The following is a 25142-nucleotide window of genomic DNA, read 5'->3' on the forward strand; positions in this document are numbered from 1 at the left end:
GCTCTGCTCTGATGACTTGCAGCTCTGTGTGCATGGCTCCTTGGACTGAGCTCTCTGCGTCTGGAATGTCTGCATGCGGTGTTTGTAGAATCTGTGGTATGCGTAGCCGACGAATAGGTGCAAATCCATATGGATAGAACTGCATCACATACGTTGCAGTAGCTGAGAAGCTCGCTCCTCGTCAGTGGGATGCTCCGAGAAGTAAAGCTCCTAAACGATGCGCGTGCCCCATAAACGTCAGAACTCTTTAACCCGTAGAACCCCATCGGGAAGTGCAGCTGTAGTGTCTGCCCATCTGAAGCGGTATGGAGTGCGATCTGCCTCTATAGGAATATCATGTAGGCCACCGAGTTGTCTGATGACTCGAGCTGGAAAGACAAGTGTGCTCCCTAAATGACTGATCAGGGGAAGTCCTATAACTGAAGGACATCCAATGATCATGGGACCGCCGGGATTCCAACGAGTGGTCCATAAAAACTGTGCTGGGGTGAGTTCCTCCATAAACCGCGTCCAGTCGGTGTAATTACGATCGGAGGGTCGAAACACATGGAGTAGACGAGCGATAAGTGAGCGCTCGTCGGTGATACATGGAAAAGGATGGGACAAGTCGAATGGCCTTAGGTGTGCTAGAAGCCAAATCTGAAGCTGATGTGGGGATCCTCTCATCCTGCCCCGTCGAATCTCTCGTACATAGTCAAGAGACCGAATGGTCTCAGCCACGACGACTTCCACGTAATTATGGCCTCCTACCACTTGGAGGATGACCTGAGCAAGTGCCCCGTTTATGAGGTTCGATGAGTACGGAAACAGCATAGTCCCGAAGATGAGTAAAAGAAACCCGTGACAAGCGTCACGCTGATAGGACTCTCCCGTGGTATTCAGAGCACGGGCCTGTATGAAGTCTATGAGCCATGTAGTCCTAATGCTGTGCTCCCCTCCACACTAAAGCTCGCGACGAATTTCTTCATTGCGGAGACTTAAAAGGACGGCTAGTCTACTCTGTATCGTGGCAAACTAGTTGGGCACCACGATGTCGTGAATCGGCATAGACCGCTGAAGGAGTGCCGCGTATTCCTCTACTGTAGGGGCTAACTCTGTCCCCTGAAAGCTGAAAACGACCCGCTGAGTGTCCCAAAAACTAATGGCAGTTCTGAGCAGGGTCCAATCGATGGGAGAATCGGCGAGTAATGGCAGGTCTCCTATGATGAGCCGGAGGAATGCACGGTCAACGGGGCGGAATGTGTTCCAAAGGCGAGTAATGTCCACAGATGGCGTGATGATGATATCAAGCCTAAGACAGGGACGCGAGCAATCCATTCTTACCTAAATGGAAAAGATGTTGGTTTAATGTTTATAAACAAACTGATGTAATGTCCTAGTTTGTTTTGAAAATGTGCATGCAGTGCAGAAAAATAACTATAACACGAGTTCTTTACATTGTACAACACTCATTCAGTGAAAACAACAAAAGGCTCGCCTAAAAAGAAAACTACGAGCCGACTCAAAGACTCAACTTTTGGGTCAGTTGGCGGCATGAAGGTTATTTTTGGTTCAGCATGAAGGTCCCTGTTTATGCATGGTTTCAGTGTTCTACTGAGAAAATCACTAACTAGGAATAGGAGCTCCCGATTCAAGGGTGTCAATTCCTTGAAATTGAGCGAGGATCTTTGGGGGTCGGTTCGGTGGTAGAGCCGACTCGATCCGTTCCCTTACTCGGAACCTCTGACTAACCTAGCTTTCTAGATCGGCGCCCGTGGGATTTCAGGCGTTTGGTACCTAAATCCGCTAGAATGATGCAAAGCGAGTGCATAAAAGTAAATGTGCGCAAAATAAATGTACGGAAAGCGATTAATAAACATGCAAGCAAGCAAACGAATCGAGCCTGAACCCACTAAGTATGTCTCCAGTGGAGTCGCCAAGCGGTACGGACCCGAATGTGGACTCTCGTCGGGGTCCGCATGCGCGCGACCTGAAACCGCACGGCTTGGGAGTGTCCACCTTCCGTGGGACGCGTGACGGACACGCGTGAGAAGGAGTCGCCACTTATCATTTTTCGACCCCGGAGGTCGAGGGCGGATAAGTTACCCGGGTCTAGGGGTATGGAACACCTAGTTGTTGTTAAGGCATTGGTCAATTCGAAACCTAAAAGTCTGAATTCGAGGGTTCACATTACGTGCGGGCCTATATCCCACACGCCCTTTCGGTACTCTGGTTTGCTAGGCTTGCATTGTTATTTTACTTACCGCATGAATTAGGGTACACTCAACTTGCACGTTTTGACACCGTGAATTCGGTGAGTTAAACGATGTCGATTGAGAAGCCGAGAGAAAAGTTAGCCTGCATGTCGGGGAATGGGTTCACTATCTTTCGTTACAGTTCATCGAACCATAACGGTTGACTCCCTGCATGAACCGAAACCACGAACTTTGAGATTTACTTTCCTATGAGCAAACGTTGAATCGATTCGATTAATTCGACTCTCGAACCGTTCGCTCACTGAATGGGATTCTTACATTGTAAAAATAAATCCTTACAATGTACTCTCATAATAAATACAATAAATTACAAATTATAAAGGATTGAATCCCATTCGGTTCGCTTTCGGTTAATATTCCGCTCAACTCACCGTGAGTTTAGGAAATAACCGAAAAGTGTAATCTAGTGGGTTCTCAGTGAATAGGGTGTTAGACCCTGTGAGTGATGTTTAGGGCATTGGACCCTATGAGTGATGTTTAGGGCGTTGGACCCTGTAATCGATGATTAGGGCGTTGAACCCTAATATTGTTCGGCCTAGGGATCACGCTCGACCCGTATGACAAACATGTGCGGAAAGATAACAAGCAACAGGTAAATAACAGACAATGTGTTTATATTCACCGAATGTACGTGAATTAGCAAATTTATTAATCCGGGGTATTTTGGCATGCAAATCCTACCCTAGACAAACAAGTGTGTGCCAATATTTTAGCATTCCGTTTTTATTGAGAACTTGACATATCGGATGTCCGTAGTCAAGCTTCCTGTGTGTGGATTGCTTTTACAGTTGTTCTGTATTGTGTCACTGAATTACCACTGAATTAGCCAAACTCCTATTTTGACTCTAGATTTGGAATCTAGAATTCCTCCTAACCATTATCTAGTGTTTGGTTAGGTCGAGTGAAAGGTTAACAAGCATTTTGCATGTTTTCTGACAGAGATAATCGTTCTAGTTACCCGATCTACGTTAGAGTGACAGAAACTCATCAATTAAATAGGAAAAGGCTATGTAGATGAACTTGCACCTGAACAGGTAGCCCGTTCTTATCCCTTACTGTAGTGTTTCTGCATGCTAACCCTAGGGGTATCGCTGAATTGTCAAAAGACGATTTTTGTTCATTTGAAAATTGTTTTCAGAAAAGGGGAAACATCGCAGTGCGGGCCACCTCGGCTTGTAGCCGGTGTCGACCAATTCCCTGGATCGTCCAGGGTTGTGCAAGAACCCCGAAAAAGCCAAAGAACTGTTCAATCTAACCGGAAGTGATCTAGAAAGATCTTCTGTATCTTGATCTGAGTTACCTGAAATCAGGTAAACTCAAATTTAGACACAGAAACCCTTTCTAGACGTCCATACTACATCGGACTGCACGTTTCGGGTTTTGAAATTGATAAGTTTTAAAAAGGGCACTAACATCATGTGACAACTCATCAAAGCGAGTTATTAGTTAACGGCCGATTCGTGTAAACTTTATCAGTGTAAAGTGGGTTTAATCAGGTGAGCATCCTGATTAACCCGTTCGCGAAATTACTGTTTAAAGTTATTACCGAATGCATTAATTATGAAAAACGATTCGTGCATATTGTTTGGAAAAGACAATTCTAATGCGAAATTCGTGATGTTATTGAAATTGCAATTTACACAAAGTTCGAGAACAGACTCGAAACGGGGAGAGGAAGCCTCGTGCAACTCATATAAATCCAAGGGACTCTCGGCCACTTCTCCTTAGAGAAAGCCTAGAGGTCTCATGGCCCAAATCGGGTTCTAAGAGATTTCCGCATCTTGTTTCGAATTATTTCTCGCATGCTCAAGCAACAATCATGATAAATAACACGTTTTCAACAAAAGCTGATGTTACCATGATTCGAATAACGCATTCAAACATGCAAATATTCACAAACATATTATTTAAGGAATCGATAAAATAACACAGGCTTCATGCATTTGAGAATAATAAAATAAACTCGGAAACTAACTTGGATCGGCAAAGGAGAACGATCTTAACCCGGAAAGAGCAAATTAAGTCTCGGCCATCTCATCTAGAAAGTTGGCCGAGAGCTTGCTTGCCATTTCCGGGTCAGGATGGTCTTCCGAACGACGATCCAAACCTTTTTCCGACATGCTAGCAAATTATAAAGTAGTAAACATGCATAACATAACATGAAAGTGCATAAAATTAAGTCTTGTAAGTTAAACATGCATAAAACGCCGTATTACTCCATAGCCATGCAAAAATATGAAAAGCCCTAACTCCTCTAAGTCAAGAATATTATACCTAGCCTCGGAATACGAGGAAATAGTCGGGGAGGTGTTTGAGAGTTAGGTGACTCGGTGGAACTCTTGAAAAAATATTCGGGTGCAAGGGTGGACGTGCAAGAGCGCGGTCAGGAGCGATGATGAGTGTCGAACACGATGACAGGCGCTGGCAGGCACGATGACGGGCGCTGGTGATGCTGGTGACGGGCGCTGGCGACGCTGGTGACGGGCACTGGCGGTGCGCTGGTGACGGGCGCTGATGACAGGCGCGTGCGTGTACGGTGGCGGATGCTGGGCGTTGGTGACTAGCGCTGGTGACGAGCGCTGGCGTGCTCGGTGACGGGCGCTGGTGTGCTCGATGACGGGCGCTAGCGAGATCGGTGACGGGCGCTGGTGACGGGTGACGAACGCTAGTGACGGGTACTGGGCACTAGTGACGAGCGCAGGTGACGGGTACTGGCGTGCTCGGTGACGGGCGCTGGCGTGCTTGGTGACGGGCGCTGGCGTGCTCGGTGATGGGCGCTGGCGGGCTCGATGACGCTGGTGACGGGTTACTGTTCACCCGAGAGATCGAGTTTCACCCGAAACGACTAAAACGACCCAAAATGATGAGCGAATGACTTCAAACTGAAAAACTGAGTTCAGGATTGGAATCCTTGGGTCCAAAACATGTGGTCCATAAAGTTTGAGGAATTTTGAATATAAGTCGGAATAGTACCCGCTATGGATTCCGACCTAAACTCTAAGGATTTTTGGCTTGGTTTTCGGTTTTCCTTTATTATCTTTACCTAACTTTTCTAAACCTTTTGAGATTGAATGTGATGCTTCAGGTGTTGGTATAAGTGCAGTTCTCATGCAGGAAGGACGACCAATTGCTTACTTCAGCGAAAAACTAAGCGAGGCAGCCTTAAACTATCCAACTTATGATAAAGAGTTTTATGCATTGGTTCAAGCTTTAGAGACGTGCCAGAACTACCTATGGCCTAAGGAGTTCGTGATTCACACCGATCATGAGTCCTTGAAACACTTGAAGAGCCAACACAAACTAAACAAAAGACATGCACGATGGGTGGAGTTCATTGAGACGTTTCCATACGTCATTCGATATAAGCAAGGTAAAGAGAATGTGGTCGCCGATGCACTTTTTCGCAGGTATGCATTACTCTCTACACTTGATGCAAAATTGCTTGGTTTTGAGCACATTAAAAATTTATATGCTGATGACCATGAATTTTGTGAGGAATATCGGACTTGTGAGAAAAGCCCTTGTGGTAAGTTCTTTAGGCATGATGGGTTCCTGTTTTGAGAGAATAAGTTATGCGTGCCTAATTGTTCCTTGAGGGAGTTATTAGTGCAGGAATCTCATGGTAGGGGATTAATGGGACATTTTGGAGTTGTAAAGACTTTAGCGATTTTGCAAGAACACTTCTATTGGCCACATATGAAAAGAGATGCTGAGAGAATTTGTGGCAAATGCATTACATGTAGGCAAGCTAAATCTAGAGTGTAGCTTAACGGTTTGTATACTCCTTTACCAATTCCTAGTGAGCCTTGGATTGATATTTCAATGGACTTCGTGTTAGGATTGCCTAGAACTAAACGTGAGAGAGAGTCAATTTTTGTTGTTGTTGACAGATTTTCTAAGATGGCACACTTTATTCCATGTCACAAAACGGATTATGCTTCGCATATTGCTAATTTGTTCTTTAGAGAGATTGTGAGGTTACATTGCATGCCTAGAGCAATTGTTTCGGATAGAGATGATAAGTTCTTGAGCTATTTTTGGAAGACTTTGTGGTGTAAGTTAGGTACTAAGCTATTGTTTTCTACTACTTGTCACCCACAAACTAATGGTCAAACTGAAGTAGTAAATAGGACTTTGTCTACTTTATTGAGGGCAATCATTAAAAAGAACATCAAAACATGGGAAGAGTGTTTACCACATGTTGAGTTTACTTATAACAAATCTGTTCATTCTGCTACTAAATTTTCACCATTTGAAATTGTTTATGGATTTAATCCTTTAATTCAATTGGATTTATCTCCTTTACCTTTGACTGAGCATGTTAATTTAGATGACAAAAAGAAAGTTGAATTTGTCAAGCAGATTCATGAGAAAGCAAGACTTAATATTGAGCGAAGAACGGAGCAGTATGCAAAACATGCCAACAAGGGGCATCATAAGCTGATTTTTGAACCCGGAGATTGGGTTTGGTTGCATATGAGGAAAGAGAGATTTTCGGCGCAAAGACGTTCCAAATTACTTCCGAGAGGGGATGGTCCTTTCCAAGTCCTAGAGCGTATCAATGACAACGCTTACAAACTAGATTTACCTGGTGAGTACAATGTAAGTGCTACTTTTAATGATGTTGATTTACATCCTTTTGATGTAGGTGATGATTTGAGGGCAAATCCTTTTCAAGAGGAAGGGAATGATGCAAATCGTAGCACGACTTCAAGGGATCCAGCTCAAGTTCCAATTGGACCGATTACACAATCACGAGCAAAGAAGTTTAAAGATGAGTTCAACGGCCTGATTCAAGAGGTTTGGGCTCAAGCAAATTCGTGGAGGCCCATTGGACATGAATCACGTAATTCACAAAGATCCATCAACATGATTCAAGTTATAGAAGATTCCAGAAAAGGCTAAATTCAGCAAGTGTTTGAGGAAACTTCTAGAATATTTGATGTTCAAGAGAATATATCATCAGATTTGTTTAAAGTTTAAATCTCATGGAGATATTCTCGGGATATTTAGATTTCATATCTTTATAGATTATGTCATATCTCTATCGACATTTTAGGCTTTATTTTCCTTATCTATAGGAGGAGATATGGCCAGATTAGAATTAGTTTATGTCTATATATATTCATCTTTGTGAATTTTTAATAAAAAAAAGGAATATTCAGAAAATTGTGAGAGTATTCTCTTTGGTTCTTAAAGAACTAATTCAAACTTATTGGAAGTTTCCGTGGCGTTCATCATCAATTTATCAAACGGCTTTCCACCATCGTTTGTGGCGTCTTCATCGACTTATCAAACGGCTTTTCATCACCGTTTGTGGCGTCTTCCTATATACCGAGGTTCTTGTTTCGCAATAAATAACTGGTTGAGGTCAGTTATACTAAGGTTCTTGTTTATGTTGTAAACAACGGGTTGAGGGTTCGTCAATCAAATCTGATCATGGAACGATCTTGGGTTCCTTTAGTTGCCGGGTCTCGTTATTCTTGGCGGGAATCGCATCATACCGAAATATTCGGAACAAGCCTATCTGCCTCCAACGCCTCGTCTATCACTATTGCCCGTGAAGATAAATCCCTCAACGTTTTCAACCCATCAACCACGGAGACCTCTGTAGAACCGAGAGACGGGGGAGGGATCTACGGCCTTCGACCTCTTCCAGAACCATTCATTAACAACCCAAAAAAAAGGAAAATGATCGTCTCCAGTCTGAATCAGCTGGTGTAAATCGGTCGACTGACCAAGGATGACTCGATCGAAGTTTAAAAGAAAAGTATTCCGGCCCACCTCTACTGCTGGAGTAAAGTTCCTAAAAATACCGAAATACATCTAAAGAGTAGGAAAGCCCACGGAGCCTCCAAGTTATATATACAGTAAACCATATAAGCAGAGCCTTAGGGGTTATTTGCATAGGGTCTACGTCGTAAAATCGACACATATCAACGATATCAGGATGAAGGGGAAAACGTGACCCTTCGAGGATCTGTTCAGGATGGATAACTAATTCCCCCCTTCTCTCATCACAAACACGTTCATCGGATTCAGACTTATGTGGATTAAAACTAGAGGACAACAAACCTTTTTCCACGGCAAGCCTAAAATTTGCTACGGAAAGATGACTTATCTTCGATTATTCCGAGAAAACCTGAAAGCATCCGTACCGTATCTCGATCAACCATTGGGGGATCCTTCCGGTCTACCAAGTGGACGCGGGAGAAAAGAGAATGAATCGTGTTCTAAAAAGAAGGAAGAGTCCAATTTATATAAAAGACAAGAGGATTGAGATGAATCCGGTAAAGTCTCCACATAATACTGTAATTAAATACGGTATAATTAGGAAAAATCTCATGGAGGCATAAGTGTCTTCAATTGGATATGAAAGCTGTGAGGAAACAGTTAAAGCAGATTAAAAAAAATCTCTGATACTAATTAAAGAACACAATATTTCTTATTTTTTGACTTTTTACAATAAAATATAATTAAAATCAGCTACTCACAAATTATTCTATACATGAATCTTGTAAAATATTAGCTTATTTGGTTTGCAAATGTGATTTTAAAATTATAACTTTAATTTAATTCCACCCACAACAAAACAAAATAATTCATACAAAATCAAAGAATGGGTCTCATTTATACCACTTATTTTCACAACAAATTAAAATAACTCATACAAAGTCAAAGGATGTGCTCAATTTATACCACTCTTTTTCAAAATCAAAATCTGATTTTAAAATTCTATTTTAAAACCAAACGCAGCATAAATGCTCTCGGGTCAATCACCCGAGATCTGGGGGTACAAGTGACGGGCTCGAGCCTACTTTATAAGGGATGGGCGATCAAGATCTGAAAGCCCTCTTTTTCTCAACCAAACATTTTGGCCCACGGTCCCTAAAAGCCCACTTTGATCCCAAGATGTCTTCTATAAGTACTGCACATGGGGAAGGGAAAGATGCATCTCCTACCACCCTCCGCATCCTAGAATTCCATTGATAGCAATCCTTCTCATTTGAGGTTGCGATAATCCCTGGTATCGTGCCCATTGGCCTTGTGGTACTCGCAATAACTCCCTGGGCTTCCGCCTAGATTGCCTTTTGCCTGCGGAATAGGGGGCTTGGCTAACCCGAGGCGTTGAATCTCGTGAAGTACAACTGTTCGCAATGCAGTTATGGGCGTGTAGCTCTCGAACAATGCTGGTCGTTTGGCCTCGGTTCGTTTTATCTCGTTGATGGTGGTTTATCTTTTTTCTCATCTGAGGCTGCCCCTCTGCCATTTTACTTTGGCCTCTTCTAAGGTCAGGAAACGTTGAGCGCGCTACGTCAGTTCACCAATGTCCTTGGCGGGAGTAATAATGAGGCTAGATGCAAGTTCACTTTCAGTGGTACCATTCCGGAAGGCAACCATCGGCTCCCTATCCGTGAGTCCTTCTATCTTCGCTGCCATATCAAAGAACCGACTATACCCATATCAAATGGTTTCCTGCCTATCTCGCTTCATCATAAAAATCTCGTGAGGCTCTTTTTTTCACCTGGCGCACTCTTGCAAACCTTGCTAGGAGCATGCCCATAAGGTCCGCAAATGAACATATCGACCCTAGCAAAAGCGAATGAAACCAATCTAAGGCGGCGCCAGTTAAGGTACCAGAAAATTGGGGGCACTTTAATTGATCTGAAGCTCCTCTTTCTAGTAAAGAGGTGGTGTGTCACCATAGATGGTGTACAGGATCCGTCCGACCGTCGTAAGCTCCAATGGATGGGGGGAATTGATTCGATTCCCGCTAAGAATGACGAAACCCGACAACTAAAGGAACCCAAAGTTGTTCCACGATCAGATTTGATTGACGAACCCTCAACCCATTGTTTACAACATAAACAAGAACCTTGATATAACTGACATCAACCCGTTGTTTATTACGAAACAAGAACCTCGGTATATAGGAAAACGCCACAAACGGTGATGGAAAGCCGTTTGATAAGTCGATGAAGACGCCACAAACGGTGGTGAAAAACCGTTTGATAAGTCGATGATGAACGCCACGGAAACTTCCGATAAGTTCGAATTAGTTCTTCAAGAACCAAAGAGAATGCTCTCACAATTTTCTGAATGCTCATTTTTTATTAAAATTCACTGAGATGAATATATATAGACATAAAGTAATCCTAATCTGGCCATATCTCCTCCTATAGTTAAGGAAAATAAAACCTAAAATATCGATAGAGATATGATATAATCTATAAAGATATGAAATCTAAATATCCCTAGAATATCTCCATGAGATTAAACTTTAAACAAATCTGATAATATCTTCTCTTAATCATCAAATATTCTTGAAGCTTCATCAAATACATGCTGAATTTAGCATTGTCTAGAATCTTCTATAACTTGAATCATGTTGATGGATCTTTGTTGATCACGTTATTCATGTCCAATGGGCCTCCACGAATTTGCTTGAGCCCAAACCTCTTGAATCAGGCTGTTGAGTTCATCTTTAAACTTCTTTGCACATGCCCGCGTAACCGATCCAATTAGAACTTGAACTGGATCCTTAATTGGAACTTGAATTGAATCCCTAATTGGAACTTGAACTAGATTCCTTGAAGTCGAGCTACGATTTGCATCATTCCCCTCCTCTTGAAAAAGATTTGTCCTCAAATCATCACATACATCAAAAGGAAGCAAATTAGCAATATTAAAAGTAGCATTTACATTGTACTCACCAGGTAAGTCTAGTTTGTAAGCATTGTCATTGATGCGCTCTAGGACTTGGAAAGAACCATCCCCTCTCGGAAGTAATTTGGAACGTCTTTGCATCGGAAATCTCTCTTTCCTCATATGCAACCAAACCCAATTTCCGGGTTTGAAAATCAGCTTATGACGCCCCTTGTTGGCATGTTTTGCATACTGCTCCGTTCTTCGCTCAATATTAAGTCTTGTTTTCTCATGAATCTGCTTGACAAATTCAGTTTTCTTTTTGCCATCTAAATTAACATGTTCAGTTAAAGGTAAATGAGATAAATCCAATGGAGTTAAAGGATTATATCCATAAACAATTTCAAATTGTGAAAATTTAGTAGCAGAATGAACATATATGTTATAAGCAAACTCAACATGTGGTAAACACTCTTCTCATGTTTTGATATTCTTTTTAATGATTGCCCTCAATAAAGTAGACAAAGTCTTATTTACTACTTCAGTTTGACCATCAGTTTGTGGGTGACAAGTCGTAGAAAACAATAGCTTAGTACCTAACTTACATCACAAAGTCTTCCAAAAATAACTTAAGAACTTAGCATCTCTATCCGAAACAATTGTTCTAGGCATGCCATGTAACCTCACAATCTCCCTAAAGAACAAACCAGCAACATGCGAAGCATCATCCGTTTTGTGACATGAAATAAAGTATGCCATCTAAGAAAATCTATCAGCAACCACAAAAATTGAATTTCTCCCACGTTTTGTTCTAGGTAATCCTAACACAAAGTCCATTGAAATATCAATCCAATGCTTACTAGGAATAGATAAAGGAGTATACAAACCGTTAGATTGCACTCTCGATTTAGCTTGCCTACATGTGATACATCTACCACAAATTCTCTCAATATCTCTTTTCATATGTGGCCAATAGAAGTGTTCTTGCAAAATAGCTAAAGTCTTTGCAACTCCAAAATGTCTCATTAATCCATCACCATGAGATTCCTGCACTAATAACTCCCTCAAGGAACAATTAGGCACGTATAACTTATTCTCTCAGAATAGAAACCCATCATGCCTAAAGAACTTACCACAAGAGATTTTCTCACAAGCTCGATATTCCTCACAAAATTCATGGTCATCAACATATAAATTTTTAATGTGCTCAAAACCAAACAATTTTGCATCAAGTGTAGAGAGTAATGCATACTTGCGAGAAAGTGCATCGACGATCACATTCTCCTTACCTTGCTTATACCGAATGACGTATGGAAACGTCTCAATGAACTCCACCCATCGGGCATGTCTTTTGTTTAGTTTGTGTTGGCCCTTCAAGTGTTTCAAGGACTCATGATCGCTGTGAATCACAAACTCCTTAGGCCATAGGTAGTGCTACCACATCTCTAAAGTTCGAACCAATGCATACAACTCTTTATCATAAGTTGGATAGTTTAAGGCTGTCCCGTTTAGTTTTTCGTTGAAGTAATTGATCGTCCTTCCTGCATGAGAACTGCACCTATACCAACACCTGAAGCATCACATTCAATCTCAAAAGTTTTAGAAAAGTTAGGTAAAGATACTAAAGGAGCATTGATCAACTTCTCTTTGATTAGTTGAAACGCCTTCTCTTGTTCTTCTCCCCATCTAAATCCAACGTTTTTCTTGATCACTTCAGTAAGTGGTGTTGCTATGCTACTAAGTCCTTCACGAATCGCCGGTAGAAACTAGCAAGTCCATGAAAACTATGAACATTACTTACACTTGTGGGACTGGGCCACTCTTGGATTGCACGTACCTTCTCTTTATCAACTTGTATACCTTGTGCACTAACAACAAATCCCAAAAATACAAACTTATCGGTGCAAAAAGTACACTTCTTCATATTAGCAAATAACTTTTCCTTCCTAAGAACATCTAAAACAGATTTCAAATGTTCCTTATGATCATCTAAGTTTTTACTGTAAACGAGTATATCATAAAAGTAGACAACAACAAATCTACCTATAAATGCACGCAAAACATGATTCATAAGTCTCATAAAAGTGCTTGGAGTATTAGTCAAACCAAAAGGCATAACTAACCATTCATACAAACCATATTTTGTTTTAAAGGCAGTTTTCCATTCGTATCCTTCTTTCATTCTAATCTGATGATAACCACTCTTTAAATCAATTTTAGAAAATACGCAAGAACCAAGTAGCTCATCTAACATATCATCTAAGCGAGGAATAGGATGACGATACTTTACCGTTATGTTGTTGATTGCTCGGCAATCAACGCACATTCTCCACGTCCCATCCTTCTTAGGTACAAGTATAACCGGAACGGCGCATGGACTCATGCTCTCCCTCACATACCCTTTCTCCAACAGCTCCTTTGTCTCCTCAGGATTGCTCCTATAGGCTGGTCGGTTTGAAATTGTCGAACCGGGAACAAAATCAATTTGATGTTCAATCCCTCGAATTGGAGGTAACCCATGTGGTGTTTCATCGGGAAAGACATACTCCTGCAAAAGAGAAACAACAGAACTAGGCAGAACGATGTCAAGTTCATTAGTATTGAAAAATGTCTCTTTGTACAAAAGTACAATCATCGGCTGATTTGAAAACATTTCTCGCTTAATTTCACTCATTTTTGCATAGAAATTCTGTTGTTTTCTCTCTGATTTTCTCTCAATAGACGAATTTTGATTTTCTTTTTCTCTCTCATTTTTCTCGACCTCTCTCTAATTTTTACTCCTTTTCTTCTATTCACTCTCTTTCTTTTGATCACTCTCGTTTTGCAATCTCACTTGATCCTCGTATACTTGCTGCGATGTCAATGGTACAAGAGTGATTGATCATTAATTAAGTACAAAGGAGTATTTGTTCGTAAAGCCGTCATGCTTCACGTGCCTATCAAACTGCCATGGACGCCCTAACAATAAGTGTCCTGCTTGCATCGGTACTACATCACACAACACTTCATTTTCGTATTTACCGATTCGAAATGCAACTAACACTTGCTTGTTCACCCTTATCTCACCACTATCATTCAACCGTTGCAGCTTGTACGGCCTAGGGTGCTTCAACATGAGTAGTCCCAATTTTTCCACCATTGTTGCGCTTGCGACATTAGTACAACTACCACCATCAATAATCACACTACATACCTTGTCTTTGATGTAGCACCTAGTGTGAACGATGTTCTCCCGCTGCACTTCTTCAACTCCTTTTGTTTGCAAGCTCAATGCTCTCCTTGCCACCAATGTCAATGCATCTGGAGCTAAATATTCCTCCTCGGGAACGTCCTCCAATGGAGGCATGTCATCGGTGTCGGAATCTTCAGTGTTGGTCACAATGTCACCATTGTCTCGCATCACCATGACCCGCTTGTTCGGACATTGATTTGCTATATGTCCCCTACCTTGGCATTTAAAACACTTAATGTCATGATTCCTGGAGGTAGAAATGTCGGTTTTACCTTGAGGAACATGGCTGGTTGCATGTTGATTTTGCTCAATTTTCGACTTCGACGTGGATTGCTTCTCATCTTTCTTCCACTGATTCAGTTTCCAAGTAGATGTGCTTGGACTTTGGCTTACACGTGTATTGCCTCTCCTCTTGAACTGGTTCTCAATCTTGATGGCCATGTGCACCATATCCTCCAACTCCACATAATGTTGTAATTCAACGGCATTTTGAATTTCCCGGTTCAATCCAGCCAAAAATCTTGCCGTAGTAGCCTCTCGATCCTCCTCTACATTTGCTCTAATCATGGCCACTTCCATCTCCTTAAAATATTCTTCTACACTCCGGTTACCTTGCCTAAGACTTTGTAACTTATTATACAGCTCCCTGTAGTAATACCTAGGAACAAATCGCTTTCTCATCACCCTTTTCATTTCCTCCCACGTATCTATAGATGGCTCTCTATTTCTTTGCCTATTTATCACCAATTGATCCCACCAGACAATTGCATAATCCGAGAATTCAATTGCTGCCAATTTGACTTTCTTCAGCTCGGAATAACTATAACAATCAAATACAAACTCCACCTTTTTCTCCCACTCAAGGTATGCTTCGGGATCACTCTTTCCTTGGAACAATGGGATTTTCATCTTAATACTACCTAAGTTATTGTCTTCCCGATTCCTATCTTCTCTAAACCGCCCTCCATGTCTCCTATTACTAACAACCGAATCTCGATCATCTTCTTCATAAAAACCAGCCCCATAATTCTCTTCATCTTCAACCCACACTTCCCTCGGTTGAACTCTTTCCCTCCTACTTGCATTAGGAGTGTTTCGTGGCTGCTCCACACGTTTATTCTCCATCAGATCAATCCGTTCATGAACCTGCTCAAACTCCAACCTCATCACACGCCTCATCTCACTCATCATGGCCTCTATAAGTATTTTCGAATCAGTCAATTCCATAGCGCCTTCGGGAATACTCTTAAACTATTGTGAGACATGATTGCTGCAAAATAAAATTAGAAAGAAAGGACCTCACAATTCTCTCCCTTACGTGTTTACACTCAAGAATGTGAATCACTCTACACTCGTGTTTTCACTCAAACAAACGTGGCTTTTAACCTTCTAATGTTCCCACCACTCCTGCATGTTTCCACTCGATAATTCTCTTTCAGATCTCTTTAAACAAAACGAACAATTCCCCAAAATTTCCAGCAGCAATTTAAGGAAGAAAGGAAACAAGAGAGAAGGCAACTACTATGAAGGATTAAATAAACCAGAATGTTATATGTAATTTTGGGAACAGAATCAATGTAGATCACAAAGAAAGGGAAATAACAACTTTAGAATGGTCTGATGCAAATAATTTGGATCAAATTGACTACAACAGCTTCTTTCTTTTCTTTTTTTTTCAGCTCTTTTTTTTGCCGATTTTTTTTGGTCGATTTTTTTTTTTGGACTAATAACAATCCAGAAAGAACAAACTTGACAAAACGAAACTCAGCAAATTGAAACGAAAACCTGATTTGGAGCCTAATACTCTGATACCAAATGATGCGATTCCCACCAAGAATGACAAAACCCGACAACTAAAGGAATCCAAGATCGTTCCACAATCAGATTTGATTGACGAACCCTCAACTCATTGTTTACAACATAAACAATAACCTTGGTATAACTGATCTCAACCCGTTGTTTATTGAGAAATAAAAACCTCGGTATATAGGAAGACGCCACAAACGGTGATGGAAAGCCGTTTGATAAGTCGATGAAGATGCCACAAACGGTGGTGGAAAGTCGTTTGATAAGTCGATGATGAACGCCACGGAAACTTCCGATAAGTTCGAATTAGTTCTTCAAGAACCAAAGAGAATACTCTCACAATTTTCTAAATGTTCTTTTTTTATTAAAATTCACTAAGATGAATATATATAGACATAAAGTAATCATAATCTGGCCATATCTCCTCCTATAGATAAGGAAAATAAAACCTAAAATATCAATAGAGATATGATATAATCTATAAAGATATGAAATCTAAATATCCCTAGAATATCTCTATGAGATTTAAACTTTAAACAAATCTGATGATATCTTCTCCTGATCATCAAATATTCTTGAAGTTTCATCAAACACTTGCTGAATTTAGCATTGTTTGGAATCTTCTATAACTTGAATCATGTTGATGGATATTTGTTGATCACGTGATTCATGTCCAATGGGCCTCCACGAATTTGCTTGAGCCCAAACCTCTTAAATCAGGCCGTTGAGTTCATCTTTAAACTTCTTTGCACGTGCCCGCGTAATCGGTCCAATTGGAACTGGATCCCTTGAAGTCGAGTTACGATTTGCATCAGGAATGAACTTCCTAGGTACTTTAGTTTGAAGGATGAATTGTGGCAACAGAGAGGACGAGATGTCACCATGGAGTCATTTTTTGTGTGGTGTCACGACTCATTGAGGATCGCTTCCACTTGTACTCTAACCTATCGCTGAAAGTTTTCTTGCGAATCAGGCATAAGGGACCATGTCTCTGGTCTCATTGCCTGCCTGTTGGCATTCTGATGACGTGCTGTAGCACGGGCTTCAGCAACGGTTGGGAGATTTTGAACAACAACCTCTTCAAAAAGAGGGCTAGTTTGGAAATTCCTCGTCGAGGTCGTGTCTTCATGAGTCATGCGGTCAACTACCGTAGCTATTCTCTTTTTAATAAGGGCCTCGATAGCTATACGTTACTCTGGGGGAATGGATTCAAGGTCATCAACCAGACACTTTTTCTCCAGCCTCCTTGATGTCTCCCAACATCCTGAGTTTCTGGAGGAAATCAAATGAATCCGCGTTCGGTAACTGGCGTATCGGCGACCAATGGGACGGCAAGGGCTAGGGTGATGGTTGGTATGGAGACGGTCGTGCTGCAACATCATAAGTGGTTGTGGTAGGCACGGTCGTCATAAGCGCGGTGATGGGTGACACAGTTACGCTTGGCATGGTGATGATCGGTTGGGTGACAGTTGATACAGTCATGGGTGGCGCGGCTGCTGTCGATTGTGTAGCTAATAAGGCCCTAAGTGACCCAGCCAGCGTAGTAATGACTGGCGGGGTGACAACTGGAGTAGTTACGGTTAGTGTGGTTGTCACTGGGCTGGGGTTGGTCGTTGCCCCCGGTACATGAGTGGTTAGCTCGAGAACAGATGTGGTTATCGTGATCAACGTGGTCTCATCTTGCGTGGTGGTTTCTCCAATTAATATGGCTTGGATGTCAGGATGGTTTGCTCGAGAGGCGGTCGTCACCATGGCTATTGCTGGTTCCCATAGACAGTGCCAATGATGGATTCAAATGAGAAGGATTGCTATCAATGGAATTCTAGGATGTGGAGAGTGGCAAGAGAAGAATCTTTCCCTTCCCCATGTGCAATATTTATAGAAGAAATCTTGGGTTCAAAGTGGGCTTTTAGGAGTCGGGGGTCAAAATATTTGATTGAGAAGAAGAGAGGGCTTTGAGTTCAGGCTGGCCCATCCCTTATAAAATAGGCCTGAGCCCATCGATTATGATGTCTCAATCACTGGGCACTTCAGTTATGATCCATTTGTGTTCCAAGTTACCGGTTTTTTACTAATTTACGTGTAAGGCAACATTAAATTGTATAAAAACATCTTCGGAGAGAAACCGGCGACTCGATATATGTTATGCAATCGAAAAAGGGCAATTACCGAATTTTTTCGGGGAGAATGTGATGAAAGTAATACAGTTACCCAAAGGGCCTTCAGATATTGGTGGAGAGAAGGAATTGACTGGGGAGACGAGATCGATTTGTGACTGAGGTGGAAGGAAAAACTAATAACAGGGTTCCATTAGAAGGGAGAAATTGGAAATTGGGGATTTGTCGACATTTTGTCCATTTTCTGAAAATTATAAAATTCAAAGTTATGGTTCTGTAAACTGACATGTTCGGTTGGAGTATAATGCTAACCGGAATTCAAGTAGCATGACAAGGGTGGCCTTTCCTAGTTGGTCCATGTTATTAGCTCATCCTTAGGTGCACCCCAATATAATAAAAATATATCTGGCCGCAAAAAGTATATAAAGAGAGAATTATGAACATGAGATTGTTATGGCCAAAAAAAAAATGAGATTGTCATTTTCTATCGGCTCATTGTGTACGGATGTAAATTTTCCAACGAAAATCTATCAGCATAGAAGTTGTCACCGACCATGGTTTTTTTTTTTTTTTTGCCGATCACCCTATAATTTTCGTTTTGTTTAATTAAATCAACTGGCAAAACAAGTGAAAACCTCTTTTCTAAGAATGGTTTTAGGCATATTGGTGAAGGAAACGTCCCACACAAAATACAAATTATTTGTTTTATAGAATCAACTTGAGAAAGAAATCCCTCTTGGCCCCCCACACCCATTCCCCCCCGCCCCTCATTGAACAGCCTTCGCCATGCCAAAAGCAGCAGCGGAAGCAACAGCACCGATAAGGGCCGTCTGGAGGGCACTCCTGAAGGGCTTATCTCCAGTGAAGTAGCCCTTGGCATACCCGAATATCAACAGTGCCACCAGCGTTAGGATGACTGATGCTACCACAGCTTCACTTGCCCTGGGTATGAACATGTATGGAACTAAGGGCACCATCCCCCCCAGTACGTACGCAATCGCTATAGTCAGGGCACTGTGCAGGGCCCTCCTCGGGTCCGGCTTCTCCAATCCCAGCTCAAACCTGCAAATATCAGATCAGGTATTCATATGGATCGGGTCCTGCAGTGAAAACATTTTTTGAAGAATTGAAGCCATAGTTGGCTGGCTGCCTAAAAAGAATCAAGCAAGTTGTGTGGCTGATTCTATTCCATTTTGTTCCATTATTAATCTCTAACAAACAAGACCTGAGGGGATTGAATCCATTCCGTCGTGCAAATGAAGCCAGAAAAAGCCGGGAATCATTTGACACCATTGATCATAACCATTTCCTCTATCTCAATCCAATTGCTTCTCCGTTTACACTTTTATTTTCTCCTTGGGACCAAAAAAATTGACGAAATTGAGAGAGACTATGATGAACCAGCCGGCCAAATAAAAGAGAGCGCGATATCGAATAAAGGCATGAGGGAAATTCAATTGTGCAGTGAGGACGCCATGCCACCCGCCCCTTGTACCACAGTACCACTATAGGGAGAAAGGGTGAGAAAGGGAAGGAGTCGGGACAACGGAAGGCATGGTACCCCGAGGGCACGATAGAAGCTCTAATGGCATGAAGACATGGGCAACTGAGAGAAGGGAAGCCAGACCCGACTTTATAAAGTAAACCATGTTGTATGGTATTGTATTGGTCAGGGGGAAGAGCCCACCTGTAATAAAGGCAAAAGAAGTGAAGAGAGTAGATCATGTCCCAGTCCCGAGTCCACGTTTGGACTGTTCAATTTGGCTTTTGCCTTTGTCACTGGCCCAACCAATTAGACCACTTGTTGGTTATCATGTTTCAACTTTACATGTTGGGATTGAGATTTGTTTCAGTCAGGTTAATGTCCAACGAAGCAAAGTTCAAGTAATCTTTCCATGAGATGCCGATAAATTTGGAACCTTTATTGTCATGAGGAGTTGATAAGGGCCCGGTATCTATTCGATCAATACTTAAGAGTGAATCCCATGATAAGCAAATGGACAGAACAGACTCAATACTATTTGTATAGGCTGGATATTAGAATGGGAAATTGAGTTTGAAAGACAAATAAAATATTAGAAATATATCTGATTTCAGGTTTGCCAATGTAAATTTTGTATTTTCCTATAAAATAAGGTCAATAAGAAATGGGAAGACAAGTGAAGGTGAGAAGTGAAAAATAATGTTTTTGAAAGTGACAGGGCTTCCTCGTGGCTAAGACCTAGTCCACGTCCGAACACGATTACCGCCAACTAATAAATTAAAGATATTCGTGTTAAAAAAAAAAAGAAACAGTGAAAGTGAAAGTGTATTATCTTTTTATATAAATCTGAGAACTACTTTGTTGATTTTAAAAAATTTCAAAAGTGTTATATATATTATTTTAATCTTAAACAAGCAACTTAGAAAATTGTTTTCCAGAAACATTTCTTTTAGATAACTTCTGAAAACAAAATTGAGAAGAATTCCAAAAAATTATGATGTATCTTCACGAAACCTTCATCGGACCCACAAGAAAGAGAGAGTAAAAAGAGACGAGACAACACTTGAGAATCAAGATGCCATCACTTGTCAAAAATCAAAATAATATTTCGTTTTTCTTTTCTTTTGTTCTTCTTTTTATTTTTATTTTTTTTAAGTAGGAGGTGCTCTCTCTCTCTCTGGCTCAGTATACTCAGGAAGAACTATCGCAGCAGCTGTTGCTGCTTGCTGGCCAAGAATCTTCGTTAATAATTCATAAATGTCCATCCAGAGAGAGACCTTTTCTTGTATATTTATTTTTTCAAATCTGAATGCAAGTGTAGTACCTACCCTTCAATGTGCATGATCACATGATCAATGCAAATGGATGGGATTATATCTATCATGATCAGACTTCAATGATTAACTAAAGCTATCAACTTACTTCATCATGAAATCAAGCCAAGCTTGGGGCCTCTTCCTGAGGGCGCTGACGACTGGTCCATACTCGTGCGGCTCTATCCCAAACTGTGCTAGTATCTCTGCCACCTCTGCTGCCTCTGCAATAATCCTACGACTTTCATCATTCTCTAAGACGCTGTCACACAGAGTCTTAATTCAATAAGTGCAAGTTATAGCTGTTTGATTATAGACAATGGCAATCGATCAATTGACACGCATGAATCCCGATACTAGGTCATGTTCTTCTGTTTTATGGATCAATTTGAATCTATTGCCAATGTCAAATGATCAAAGCAAGCATAAATACATGAGTAAGGCAAGTGGTGCAGAACCTGTATCGGGGACGGAGATAATCTCGTCCTGTTCCCGTTTGAGCTCTCTCACATAGTGGTCAGCCTCGCTTTTAGCTGCAAGATACCTGCCAGCCAACCCCTCACTTATCACGTCACATCACATCACATTGCGAATATGCATAATATATAAGTCACCTGAATTTGTCAGACAAAATTATAGGCTTTTCTTCAATATGGATATGGACCATAATTAAATAAGAAATCGCTTAATCAGATAATAGAGACTTGTTCCAAGATAAATTACTCCTTGTGGGCACGCTTGAGGATAGAGGATATGAAATACAGTAAACCCGTGATCTTTTCAATTAGGGGGACAAAAATATCAATATGTAGCATCAAATCAGACAATATAAAGAAATATTAAAGCCTAACGAGAGAGAAGGCTTTCATTTTCCCGAGAAACAAACATACGCATGTTCATGACTTGACTTGATCAAACCCCATGCACAGAGAAACTTTTCACTCATTTTCTCGGGAAATAGCACGCATGACCGGCACATTTGACGTCTGGCATTCCAATTCACGCATTCGATCACTCATAGATCAGCGTCCATATGCATATTTATTACGTCACTACGGGATGCAGAATATACACGTATGTAGACACATAAGAAAGGGTCCAGAAGGTGATGGTTAAAAACGCATGGAAACCTATTAAACCGGCCACAAAGTTGCAGAAATAAAGCTTCCCGGTGGACGATGCTGCAGACAATATTGATTTCGATTGCCGATTGAAAAGAATTAAAGCTTCCCGGTGTCATGATATGTAAAGTTTGCTTCATGACCTATTCCCAGCAAGTATCTCGAAACCCCAACGTAGCCGAAAGTATTAGTCTAGTAAATGAAGCCAAGAACTGATAGCCAGTCCTCGTCTTCCGTTGATAATCAAAGTGTTACTCTAACATAATAATTCGGAAAAAGCTATCGGTATCTGTAAAGGTTGGAGCCGTCAGTGACAATCAATCGACTAGGCATAAGTTGAAATTCTTTCTGCGAGTAAACATAGGCCTGATCAGGAATGTATGAAGGTAGAGAGTTTGTACACTACCCGCCGAGGCCCATGGAGATGGCGCCGGCGGCGACCTCGGCGATACCGGCGGTGAGGACGATGGAGGAGGTGGCATTGGCACCAGAGAGGCCGGCGGCGAGGGCGAAGGGGACGGTGAGGCCGTCGGAGACGCCGATGATTATGTCGCGGACGACATCGCCGGCGGTGAAGTGGGTCTCCTCGTGGCTGTTGAGCAACCGCCGCTTCTCCGGTTCGACGCCGTCTCTGCTGTCAGCCATTGAAGCCGAAGGAAAGGGCAGGACTTACACCGACCGAAACGACGAAGAGAGAGATAGAGAGAGAGGGATTTGATTTGAACTTTGTAATGATTAAAGAGTGTGTCGGCATGTAAATAAATAAACGAAGGGAGAAAGGATTTGATGTGGGCGAGTGACTGGACCGAGTGAGAGCAAGACACGGCAGATTCCCCGAAAAGGTCAAGTGGAACAGAAAAGCGACATCGTTTTTATCCGCATTGGATATTCCCCCCCCCCCCCCCCCCCCCCCTCCGCCCCCTTTTGTGGCCGGGCATTGGATTGGATCAGTTGGCCAAAGGAAAAATAATTAAGATTAGTAACTAAACAAAATTGTTATGGACTGTTTACTGATACATAAAACACGAACTAGAACAAAAGAAATTGTCAACCAAAAGGCCAAGGAGGTTCACATCCGCGTTAAGGGATGATCGGATAGTTCCGAACAATAAAGTGCCATGAAATGTTTTTCTATAACGGTTAATATTCGAATGAAGTTTATTCATCCAGATTTTTTAAGCGCCGAGATTCTATTTGATTTTTGTGTAATAAGGGGGACACATGAAAGAAAGAGGCACTAGGGTCGCCATCCGTAACACATGGGATCTGAGATTTGATGATCCGAATCTTCCGTTTTTTGTTTGCTCAAAATCATGATCCGAATCTCATCTTTCTATTTAACAATGTTCGGATTTTCAGCAATTGGTAAGGAAATTCTTTAATCAACGAAAGAAAAAAGAGAAATTATTTTGGCATTGGAAGAAAGAGGATCTCTGGACCCCTAATTTGATAGGGCCAGCACACGATTTTCTATTTTTCGTATGAAAAATTATTACAATAATCTTTTTCATTTCAAACATAATTTTATTGCTAAAAGCAGCCACTGTAGGAATAAGCTTTTTTATTTATTTATTTATTTATTTTCTTTAAAGTTATGAGGATTTATCCAAAACTGGAAAGAGCACATCACAAAATCTTCAAGGAAACAGATACATAATAATTGGAGGGATCCTCCTAGGCAGACTAAATCTAGCAGCATTATGATATTTCGATCAAAATCCTCTACTGTTCCACATGTGCCCGGTAAAAGCCAGGGGGAGGATCCTCAAGGCATAATAATTCCATGTAGATGCTAGACATTTGACGCGAAACAAAGCAAGAGTCTTTGATTGCTAATAAAATTTTGTATGAGATATCAATTAAAAAATTTGACAATTTGTTATTAGTGCCTAAAATTTCCAAATCTTCAAATCCAATTACAAAATCTTTCTTTGTCAATTAAGTATGGGTTACTCAACTAAGTAGGACCAAATTTGATATTATTAACTTTTACTAAGACATATAAGAAAATTTTGGGGGCAAAAACAAATCTTGAAAAAAGTTAGGCGGGGGAGGAGGGAAGGGAAGGAGGGGATGCATTTCATAATTTACGAGGAAAAATCTTCAAGTATTTTTTATTTTAATTAATGAGATGTTGCAAACTTTCAGCGGGGGCATCCCCCACGCGCAGGCGCCTCCGTCCCTGCACGCATGTATATTTTGGTTGCTGTGCAGGAAACTTCCATGCATAAGCTTTTGCATACTTCCTTTTATAATTACTCAAGATATATGGATACGACCACGGATGAATCGAGGAGTGCTGGTGGCAGCACTTTCCCCGTAAACGATCTTATATTATTTGCTCTTTCTAAGTCTAAATCCTAAGACTGTCCCTGCACTCTACTACCCAACTTATTAATAGCAGAAGGTACACCAATCGAGTAAAATTACATGACTCCTATCATACTGCATTTCTTTATGAGATGAGATTGAGGTTATAATTGATAACTCAAATTAAGTACTGAATTTAATCATTCTGCATTTAATTGAGTTAAGTTTGTTTGATAACACAATATGAAAATTGACTCAATTTAATGAGTAAGTCAAAAAAATGCTCAATCATTTAAAGTAATCCAATAGCTACTTATTCATTCTAGTCTATTTGTGTTCTATCACTCAGCAGAGGCGACTTTTGGCTTATTTACAGCGATGCCCCTGAAGTATTTTGATTTTGCAATCTGGTCCATTTCCCAAATCTTGGCCAGAATGTTAGAGAGAAAGAAATAAGGGCACGGAGGGGTTCGAAACTCGATCAAAGGCAAGGTGATGCGAACCTCGACGAACCTGCCATGAGACCCAACAACAATAGAATGAGATCAAACCCGGGATCGTCCAATGAAGGTTTCAAGGATAGGGAATATTGACCCGATGACTATAAAGAGTCACAAACCAATATTATAAACGAAATATTGACTCGCTAACTATAAAGTGCTAGAAACTAATATTATAAACGTCGGGAATCACAAGTTGTCACACTTGCAATATCTGCAAAGTTGCTGAACAACAGCTCGGAGAAAATTTCTCTCACAAAATTGAATGAAAACTGATCTATCTTCTCTAGAGATACCACATGCCTATTTATAGAGAGATACTAGCTGATAACCTAATTGGGCTAATGGATTGGGCTAAA

General features: G+C 41.1%; 1 protein-coding gene across 1 annotated transcript; it reads right to left on the reverse strand.

Moving 5' to 3' along the window:
• Positions 1-18692: 18692 nt before the first annotated feature.
• Positions 18693-22739, reverse strand: LOC116198760 (vacuolar iron transporter 1). The gene is made up of 4 exons (XM_031528991.1): positions 22380-22739; positions 21311-21396; positions 20962-21076; positions 18693-19118 (listed from the first exon to the last, which is right to left on the reverse strand). The coding sequence occupies exons 1-4, from the start codon at positions 22616-22618 to the stop codon at positions 18824-18826; spliced, it is 735 nt and encodes a 244-aa protein (XP_031384851.1). The 5' UTR covers positions 22619-22739; the 3' UTR covers positions 18693-18823.
• Between the last annotated feature and the right edge of the window lie 2403 nt (positions 22740-25142).

Source organism: Punica granatum, chromosome 3 (genome assembly GCF_007655135.1).
Source record: "Punica granatum isolate Tunisia-2019 chromosome 3, ASM765513v2, whole genome shotgun sequence".
NCBI classification, from domain to species: Eukaryota; Viridiplantae; Streptophyta; class Magnoliopsida; order Myrtales; family Lythraceae; genus Punica; species Punica granatum.